Source organism: Gordionus sp. m RMFG-2023, chromosome 5, assembly GCF_954871325.1.
Source record: "Gordionus sp. m RMFG-2023 chromosome 5, tfGorSpeb1-WG-v2, whole genome shotgun sequence".
NCBI lineage: Eukaryota > Metazoa > Nematomorpha > Gordioida > Chordodea > Parachordodidae > Gordionus > Gordionus sp. m RMFG-2023.
The window spans coordinates 18,827,705-18,838,858 of NC_088779.1; the positions used below are offsets into that span (position 1 = coordinate 18,827,705).

General features: G+C 27.0%; 1 protein-coding gene across 1 annotated transcript; it reads right to left on the reverse strand.

Annotated features, from left to right (window-relative positions):
• Window positions 1-1,076: 1,076 nt before the first annotated feature.
• Window positions 1,077-5,693, reverse strand: LOC135930227 (uncharacterized). The gene is made up of 3 exons (XM_065467010.1): window positions 5,585-5,693; window positions 4,699-5,079; window positions 1,077-1,600 (listed from the first exon to the last, which is right to left on the reverse strand). The coding sequence occupies exons 1-3, from the start codon at window positions 5,691-5,693 to the stop codon at window positions 1,077-1,079; spliced, it is 1,014 nt and encodes a 337-aa protein (XP_065323082.1).
• Between the last annotated feature and the right edge of the window lie 5,461 nt (window positions 5,694-11,154).

Genomic DNA, 11,154 nt, shown 5'->3' on the forward strand with positions numbered 1-11,154 from the left:
CTATCAAAAAAAATTGGCGATCTAATCTAAAGCTACAAAAAAAGTTTAACACAACACTCTGCTACCATGATCTAAACATTAGGCTTTTTCTTATCCAGCTTGGGCAATCCTATTATACTAAGCCTTATACTTGGACTAGCATCTATTTAACTCAAAATTGGTTGTTAGTGTTGCCATGAGAATGTGAATCGACTTTGGCCACAGGTTAATTATACTAACTTCGATAGTTTCCTTTCTTAAAAACATAGTTAGGGGAGAGCGGGGATAGGGTATTGGCGGAGTGCTTATTCGCCATTTTAAACAGGGATTATCTTGGATAAAAAAAATCCAACTATATTTATAAGAACATTAGTAGACACGAGTTTGTCTAGGGTCACAAATGGGAATATGAAGATGGAGCATATTTTGTAAATTATATGACAGTTTTAAGCGACAACAAGTTCTGGGTGACAATATATATATATATAATATAGGTGAACTTATAAATTTAACGTATGACAATTTATTTACTTAGAATTAACATTTTGTAAAAAAAATTTTTTTAATCTAAAATAAAGAAGCTCTATGACACGCAACGTGAAAGGATAATAGGTACATTCTTAAATTTTTATTTTTTTAAATTTTATATTAATAAAAAAACAATTAAAAGATTTTTTCTTAAATATTAATTTGTAGTAAAATATATAAAGAATATATTTACACATTTTTAAAAATATGGCTTATCTATTTTTTATAGCACTTGATTTTTTTATGGACAATATAACTTTTTTTTCAAAACTCTACTTATTTAATAATTATACTGTTTTTTTTTAAATATTTATGTTCCGAAGGATACTGACTACACAAGTATACTTCTTTTTTTACTAAGGGTGTTTAAAAATGGGCCAAAAGTTTTATGAAAATTAAAACATAAATTTATATAATACTCTTTATTTAATATTTTAATATTATTTTATAAATATAATACAGTAAATATCTATAGCACCATTGATTGTAATTTAATTCGAGATCCTTCCTATTTTAACGATCGAGACTTTATGCAGGTAACTTAGACAATTCATTTTTTTAAACTTCTATTAAAGGGCAAAAACTGTAGAATCATTATTGACTTCGACTAAAACATATTTCAATTTGTACGTGTTCTCTTGATTGATACCGGGATGAATTTTCCACAATGGCGGAACTAGTTCACTATTAGGCACAACAACTCTTATTATTTTATTTTTGTTTATGAATAAATTTTTAATGATCAAATTGATTAGCGAGTAAGGTCGAAATGAAGGAATACCCATCATGTGCGAAGACTCAGCGTGTTGAAGTTTATTCGAATCGCGATTTAAAATCGATTTTGCGAAATATATCAAGCACAAAATTATAATTAACCCCAAAATCGGAACTATTATCACTGCATTACGTATAGCTCGCCAATTATAGTTTGAGGCGTGCGATATAATTTTATGTGTTTTTGTGTCATTCCAATTTTGAGCGTTGTTTATAGAATTTCTATTTGTTGATAATTTGAGACTCGTGGCTGCATCCTTAAGAATCATATTGTGATTTGATGCGGGGGCGGAACGAACTTTTGTAGTATAATCTTGTTCTGGGATTTTAGGTTTAAAGGAAATTGTAAAAGGATTATCATTGTACTTATTAAATATAAATAATATGTACGTTAAAATGTTGACTTCAAATATTTCTTTTTTTTTTAAATATAATGCCTAGAAGATATTTTAAAAAATAGATTTTGTAGTGAGTTAGTCTTAGTACAATTTTTTCTTGCTCTATTTTTTCGCACTTAATTATTTTATCGTTAAATTTGTTATTCTATAATTTCCATATTTGTTTTTCCCGTCAAACTTTTGATTATTAAATATATTATAATTTATAACTTAGTCATGCAGTAGCCAAAATTATCCTAAAGGAAGAGTACTTTATACCCTCCGCCCCCCCACAGTTAAATTAATTGTAAGGCTCTCTTCAGCTTTTTGCAGAACTTTGGATAGGTTTTTTAAAAATAATTTTAGTCACTTTTGAAATGTTTGTTTTATAAAAAATACTCTCATTTGGTAAATATTTAATAAATTATCTATTTATTTTTGAAGGATAGTAAAGTGGAAGAGGGGCGTGGAGGGGGGAGATGTAAAGAGATTAGCTTAAAATGATATATGAAAACTTGCAAATTTGCCAAGGATAAAATATCGGACTTTCGTTATTTATAATTGCAGATTTTTAATCTAATTAGCAAAGTTGTTAAGTTAGCTCACAAATAGGGCGCTACTTTGCGCGCTATCTTTTTTGGTAGCTATAGCTAGTGGCACGTTACTTTTTCCAAATTATTTTTTTTAGCGCGTTCCTATTTATGAAAGTAGCTAAATATAATTAATGTAGCTAATGAAAATTTAAAATATAATATCATAATTAATTATAATTTTTTATTTAATTTTGAAATTGAAATTTATATTTTCAATTTGTAATTATTTTCAACCTAAATCATCTGGTGCAAATTATTTAAAATGTCATTCCAAATGGATATCCAAATTGATGTAAGTGAGTAGACAATTATGATATTAATGAAATGGAAGGTACCCTGAAAGAAAATGTTCTTGATAACAATAATACAAATTTTCCGTTTCAAATTTGAAATCTCAAAAAACACCTAAAGGTAATTGTCATTTTTAAATTCTAATAGTATTTTTATTTTGTAAGAATGTTCATGCCAACAGTTTTAAAAAGATAGAAAAACATCTTAATAATTTTGTTAAGGGGATACTACATTCAAAAAGACCAATTCAATTCATGCTAAATTGATTAATAATAATATTGCACATGCCAATATTTCTCAGAAACTGGCTGATAAAGTTTTGTCGATTTTATAATTGATACTGTTCAGCCAATGTCATTGGTTGAATCCATCATTTGCCATGATGATTAAAACTCTATCCTCTAGTACAACAATTTTTTGTCGCCAGACACTACTTATTGAGATAGCAGACGTCCAAGTTAGAACCATAAAAACGACTTCCATTGATATTTTTTTGGAAATAAAGGATTCTAATATAATAGAAAATCCCCTAGTTCATTTTTTAATCTACATACATTTGATTTTCTTATATTAAAAATATTATATAAATAAAGCTAGTGGTGAGAGATTCTTTAATAAGGCGAAACTTATACTTTCTGATTGTCGCTCTAGATTTAGGATGATAGTATAGAAATGATTTTATTATTAAAATGCAACAAAATAAATAAAAAAATGAATATTACCATAAATAATTATTTTTATTACATAAATCGTCGGCCTATAATTGGAGTGCTCCACTTGCGCAAATGTTTAAAATAGAAAATCAACATTAAAGTTTAAAATCAAATATTAGGAAAACCTTATTGATCAATTTTGACAGAGCTATAACTTTGGCAAAATTAATATTTTTTTAATCTAGTTTTTATTTTTATATATATTGAGAATAAGTAAGTTAGTATCCACTTCTAACTAAAAAATTAAATGTCGAGCTCCAATTCTAGACCGACAAAATTATAGTCTTTTTACATAAACTTTTTTATAATCAAACACTAACTATATTTAAATATTTATAAATGTTGATTTTTAGGCATTAAATACTATGCAATTACATTATAAGCAAAAAATAAAACAAATTTATTTCTAAAATTTTTTTATAAAAATTAGCCAAAGCTACATTTACAAAATAGTAGCTAATAGCGCGCTACTTTTTTTTTGATAGGTAGCGATAGCGGCAATGCGCTACTTAAGTAGGGTTGTTAATTAGACTACCTCAACCATCAGGTCACCAAGCATGTTTATGAAGGGTTAAATTATTATAGGACGAACGTTCAATATAATGCCCTTTTAAAACATAGGATGGTCATCTCAATAATGTGGATGAAATTTATTATATTTTCCAAAACTATTTATAACAATAACCCTCTATATAGCTAGTTATAGTAAAATGGAACCTTTCCTTTATTAGAAATGTAGCTTTTTAATGTCGACATGGAGATACAAAGCAAACTTCTTTAAAATCATTTTAATTTTGTATTCTGCTATATTATTTTTATAGTTTTACATTAACTTATGCCTTGAATTAATTACTGACCACAAGACGAGATAATCATGTGAAAAATAAAGGTAGAGACAAAAAAATAATATTATTTTATAACTAAGCTTTATCAATCAATGTGCTGCTTGTTTTACATTAAATATAAAAGGATCAATATATTTTTTTTATCATTGGCGCCTATGCGATATTAATGTTATGTTTTGCAATGTAAATTTTAATATTTTTTTTTATAAGTATCAATAAATATAAATAACAAAGCCTTTTGATTTGATTTGATACGCATACATAAAAATAATAACTTTATGATTCACTGAGGATGATATAGTGATAGGATGTGAAGTGAAATTAATGGTTTGTTTTTTAAAAAAATATTGTTTTAAAATTATACTGTATATAAAATATCATGCAAAAGAAAGAGGGATGTATATTATCTTATCTCGTCTGTGGTTTTAATTTTTTTTATTACCTTATTATTTGTTTGATCCTTCTCAAAATCTCATTAATAAATAAATAAAAAAAACCATAGACGCCTGACGTGAAGTTCATATAGTTAACATTCTTCTGACCTAATTCCATCGCTTAGAGATTACAATGTTATATTTATATAAAATAATTTATAAACTTGTTTTGTTAGTAACCCGTATGCTAAGATCGATTGACCTGATATCGGTATAAGAAATGGTAGTTGAGATTTCGGGCGACATTGGAATCAATTTGTGAGAGTTACATAAGTCATTTCGACAAAAATAAACGATAGAATAGTATTGACCACCGTCATTTCCCAGTTTTGAAACGTCAAAATCTTCCATGCATCCATAATCATGTTTTCCATTTGAGAAATTATAAAACACAGTTTCTACATCTGTTAAGCTAGGTCCATCAGCGTCATCTACTAGCACTTTCGAACGTTTGAGGTTTAAGATGGAATAGCATTTTGTTTTGGATTTGCACATATAATTCGTGGGGACGCATTGCGGAGAGTTGCAGAAACATACAACTTCGGCTAAAACATATGTAAATAATTAAAACAATATTTCAATCAAATTAGTTAAAAACATTGTCTAATCCAAGTATTTTCTTTCAAAGATCCTGTCTAAAACTTTACTTGATAGGTTTAAGTCCTATCCGAATTTTTTTTAATCATTGGGCTATTGAAATTGTGTTTTCAATCAAAAGGAAAAATTAAAATCGCTGAAGAAAAATAATTTTGATATTTAAATTTATAAAAACATTAATTAAAACAAAATAATTTAAAATTTTGTCGAGTTCCTAGTCCAGCCGGAAATAAATTTTTAAAATCAAGGTCCGTCTGACCGAGAGACAATCTATCCTGTCTGATCAGACTCCGATTGACCCGAGTTGGGTTGGGTCTGATAGTGCAGGTCTCTATAACAAATGTATAAATAAAATAAATCATTTAGGAGGTATAACAATTGCACATTAAAATTACAAACATGTATTTGTAATTTGCAAAAATGTTAAATATATATATTTTAAAAAAAAATTACCTTGTATAATTGAGAATTCTTGAATTCTTGTTTGGGATATTATGAGCCACAAAATAATAATTGAAGACAAATTCAACAAACTCGTGCTTTTTAATTCTATGGATTCCATTTTAATGTAAAAATAAAATAAATTAATATTGGAAAGGAAAATGATAAAATGAAAGAAAAAAAACACCAAAGAAAAATTTCAAATGATTATCATAAAAAATATTAATTTTTCAAATTTCTTGAGGGTGTTGGTTTTAAAAAATTACAATATTAAATTTAATAAGATAATATTTCTTTTAATGAAAATTTAATTTATAAATAATTAACTTTTATAAAAAAATATGTGTATTATATACATTTATATTTTTATATGTGTAGGGGGTAGGGCTATATAAAACAAAAAATCTGAATATTTTTTATAAAAATATAGCGACCCAAACAGCTGTTCAACTTTTATGTTTTTCAAACAAAAAATAATATAATTTTCACCTTATTGACGCCACCAAGTAATCTATTTTTAATAATGTAAAAATATTTCAAAATGCGCGTTCACACACAAGACCATTATATTGTAATACGATGATTCTTTCAGCAGTGACCCTCCAGCTATATCTTTTTACAATTGCTCTATGGTCACGGTCGATATGTACTTAGTGATAGGCTAATAAGCCGCTCTTAGCGCTCAATATTTGAGGTTTCATTGCTGTATATTTTAAATATAATAACAATAAAAAAAATTACATTACATTTAAAAGATAAAAGAATAAAATTGATTATCTTTGTTTTGGCGTTGTAGAAGATAATTATGGTGGTAATTATGTAATAACATATTTTATTTTTAAGATTCAAAAGGGAAGTCAGGCGCCATAAATTACTCTTTTAAATTGATGCTATATAAATAATGTCGATTATTTATAAAATACATTTATAATTTTTTTTATAAAATACATTTATAATTTTTTTTATAAAATAATATTTTTAACCCGAATGAAGTGAAATAGAAGTGGTCACATGATTAATATTGTATACATATATTTTTCAGTAATAGAGTCACAAGGGAATCTTAACTTGTATACTATAAGGTCCTTGACAAAAATACTCTAATTTTAATCATTTTAAAATATTTCAAACTAGTATTAGTAACAAATGATGACAATTTCGAAAGATGGAGACCTTGATCATCCTTTCCCATAGACGTAATAGCTACAGAGGAATCTGCTCGCGGCGTGGAAGAGTCTTAAAGGTTTTAGAAAATTTAAGGTCTCCAAAAGAAAAAATATTTAACTTTTAAAAGATTTATTACATTTTGATTACAACTTCTATACTATTCTCAATACCCTCCATCCCCCTGAGCTAATATGCTGAAACCTCCCTAGGGGGTCGCTCTGACGCAGGTGCCACACTCAATGACTCCTGCAACAGAGTAGGTATGAAACAAGTGCTTCATTTAATTTGCAAGGGAGGGAGAGGGATACATAAATTTAAAACGATTGTTTTAACTTATAACATTTAAAGCCTTTAAAATTTATGTATCTTCATCCTATCTACTCAGTTCAGATATCAACGATATATTATCTGAGAGATCACGATTTTAATTTTTCAAAAACTTTAAAAGGTTATAAATAAAATTCTTGAGTTATATAAGTTTTTACATTGTTCTATAATAACAATTCCAATTTATAAGGCATATATTTGTCTTTTATTCTTAAATTTAGTTTTGTATAGGAAATTTTATTTATATAATTCATATAATTTTATCTTTTCTATACATACATTCTCACGTGCAGTTTTCAATATATCTCATTTCCTCTTCATCAATCAATGAATACCTATAATCTTCTGGATATAAACCAGAAACTCTGAATCGTATTCGACTTTATCTTCTATTTTACGTATTTTCCAGGATTTGTATTTGTATTTATTTTCATTAGGAGAGACATTTCATAGTCAAATGAACCAATCAAAGCCCTCCCTTCCTTCCAAAAACTTTTTCAGATCTTAAAAAACTTTTTTTTAAATATTGAATAAAATTATAGTTGACTAATGATTAAAATCTCATATCTTCCATACTCGGCTCAACTTGAAAATTTGCATATTTATTTATTAATCTTATAATTATTCATAAAAATGGTCGTTTCCAATTTATGTCATTTAAAATTTTTAATAATATTTAGCAAAGACCTGCAGGCAGGCTCGGTCAGGCCTGTGGAGTTCGGAATCGGTATTAGAATAAAATTTGAGTTCGGAAAAGAAATTTTTTTTTTGTTAGCGACCAGATTTTTAAAAAAATTATTTTCCGAAGTCAAATTTTAATCTAATACCGATTCGGAACTCGATTTAGTCTGGTCGGATCACGATCTGGATTGGTCAGGCGGATGGATCAAAAATTTAATAATAGGCTCTACCTCATTTTTATAACATTAAGAAGATAGGAAAGTTCCTTGATAAAATTACATTTTAAGAAAGTAGGAAAATCATCAATTATAGATTACGGAAATAATATATTAGATATTGAAAAATAAGTTTTTATAGTCAGAATTATATTTTAAGATTATTATTTTTATGAATAAATTTATATTTTATGTCATATGAGTATATAATTATTAATTCGAATGGCTGGGGTTATTAAATTTTACAAATGTGAGTACTTTCTAAAGGGGGTATATTTTTCCAGGATTATCATCCTTCAGGGGATCGTGGGGCATAAAGCTACTGACCCCAAAAAAGTTATTCTAAACGGTACAGTTTCTTAGTCTCGTTTCAGCTAATATTATCATGCCTGACTCCCTTTCTTTCGGCTGTGCACCGATGGGATAATTTTAGGTATTTATATAAAATATATGTTTTAAAAGCTAGGAGGTAAAATAAAGAATTTTTTGTCCCCTATACAAGAGAGGGTTGGTTATGAGGCATAGATACTAATACTAACTTCACACAAAAATCAATGCTAGACGAATTTAAAAGAAATAAATGTATATTATAACAATTATTCAGTTGCGAAATAAATTCTAGAACCAAAAAATAATTAAAAATTTCCAAAAAATTCTAGAACCAAAAAATAGTTAAAAATTTCCAAAAAAATCTGGGTCGGCCTTTAAAATGAGAATTTTTTAAATCCTGGCCTGGCCTAAAATTTTGATCTCTGCAGGTCTTTGGTAAATATTAATTGAACTCTCCTTATATAGAAACAACATTAGACATAAATTGGCAAAACACCCCTGACTGAAATATCAAGGATAAGAGTACGCTTTTATATAATTAGAAATAAGTGATGATCACTTGGAGGTTTATTCACACCTGTTTTGATTAATTTTTAAAATCTATAGACGAAAAATTAATCAAATGACTCAAATCATATCTTATATTTAAAACATAAAATTTAATTGGAAATATTCTATGTAAATTTATTGTTTTAGGAATACTTTTCCCTTAATTTATTTAGAAATATTTGCAATATTATATCTTTTAAAATATTTTATTATATATTTTGATATATAGTTGTTTTTGTTTTATTCATATTTTGAAATAAAGTTCATTATAATAAAAATATTTGTATATATTTAAAGAATTTTATGATAAATTCTAATGCAACAAAAATGGATTACATCTTATAATAAGCATCTCTAATTCCATAAAATAAGGGACTTAATGTGAAAACTTTTATAAAAATATGCCTGTAAATTGACAAATGATAACTACTATTTTGTATAGTGTAATAAAAACATTATCCCGGCCTATAAAGGTGTAATGTGTGACGTGGACTACCAAAAAATGCCTTATACTTTTTTGAAAAATAATATAAATACATAAAGAATGTAGAGAAATTGCAAATAAAAAAATTCTAAGAAAAATAAATATCTTATAATTTTTTGCCAAATAATTCGAAACTTCATATAAATATAAAAGCTTTATAAGAACCGGTTTTATCATTGGCGTACGCAGCGGGGGCCCAAGCCAAAAAATGCAGATGCCGGATAAATTTTTTAAAAATATTATTGTTTATATTAAGTTGTATTTTATAATATTTAATCCTTTCTCTTTCGTTTTAAATATATTTAATTACATTTATTTATCACATTCATTTACTTATTTTATCAATTAATTTCGATTTCAAGTTTTTCTTGGCGCAATATTTGTCTATTTTCTAGTCAAATAATAATTATGGACATAAGAAATTTTTTAAACATACTGATGATGATGAAAATCCTAGTCATCTTACAAAAAAGCAAAAAAGTACAAATAATTTTATAACATTTCATAATTAGACTAGAAGTAAAACATAAGCTTCTTAAAAAGGTAATAAAGATACCTAAGATTAATATTTTATTTAATAATAGGTTTATATTCTATCCCTCAAATTTCACACAAACTTTATGTGCTAATTGAAAGTTAAAATTTCAAAACAGCTATTTTACTAGATGGTTGTGGCTAGAATTCTCTACCGAGACAATGGAGCTTGTTGCAAGTTATGAGTCCTGTTAGTTAAGTCAACAAGTACAAAGATGCTGGATAAATCTTTGACAATAAAACAAATTTATCACAAACGCGGTGAACTCATTATTTCTTCAAATTAATTGTGGGGATATGATTCCCATTTTATCACATATTGACAAAAATAGGATTAAAATAGCAAAAGAAAATAGAGATCAAGCTAATTATTGAGGCTATACTATATTATGGATTGCAGGGCCCAGAATTACATGGTCATTGGATTCAGGAAGCATGAATTTCAATAATAATTATAATGAAGGTAATTTTCGTGGTCTTGTAAAATTTCAAGCATTAGGAGATTCTGTAAACAGAATTATTTCTGAAACTCCTTGTCCAACAAGGAGGAAAACATTGCAAAAAGCTTGTCCAACGAGATGGAGTCTTTGCCATCAAAACAGCTTTTATAGAGTTAGAAGAGTTGATTATTATGTTCTTACTGAAAAATTACACCTGAAGGAGATATATCCTCAGAAGCAAGCATATCATTGGTTTCAATACTTACTTTTTTTTCTCATTAGAATATATATTATGTATTTTAAAAACATAACATTGACTTGATTGAAATGATGAGAATAGCGGAGAGCATATTATTAGAACTCAGGGAAATTAGGGCTAATGTTATTGAATAATTTTATATGTTATTTTTGAGTCAAAAGCAGAGTTATATGAGATTAACATTTGCTCCCTCGGCTTGCAGCGAGGCAAGCTTATCGTCCTAACATTAATATAGGGTCAGTAGAAGAGTATTATAAAATAAATGTCTTTATCCCTCTCTTAGATACATTTATAACCCAAAAAGAACGGGTTTTAATTCATCAGGCAGCACTTACCAGTCTGCAGATATTACTTCCACAAAAGCCTTACCAACCTTTTTCAGATAGTATTAGAAAAAAAATAAAATATTTATCAGATTTTTTTCATGAAGATGTTAAAGTATCTTATGATGCCTTATTAGATGAATGCCAACTATAGTATATAAAAGATTAACTATGGTTGATATAGTCCCAAAAAATGCTATGGATGTTTTGCATCATTTTAAACATCTTTAAAATTATTTTCCCAATGTATAATAAATTATATATATTAGCAAC

Excerpts from the sequence above, each read along its gene's own strand:
- LOC135930227 (XM_065467010.1), bottom strand. The coding sequence starts at position 5,693 with ATGGAATCCATAGAATTAAAAAGCACGAGTTTGTTGAATTTGTCTTCA. Across the intron at positions 5,080-5,584 it reads AGAATTCTCAATTATACAAG|CCGAAGTTGTATGTTTCTGC; the intron begins GTAATTTTTTTT and ends CATATGTTTTAG. Across the intron at positions 1,601-4,698 it reads ACGGGTTACTAACAAAACAA|AACAAGATTATACTACAAAA; the intron begins GTTTATAAATTA and ends CTAAAATCCCAG.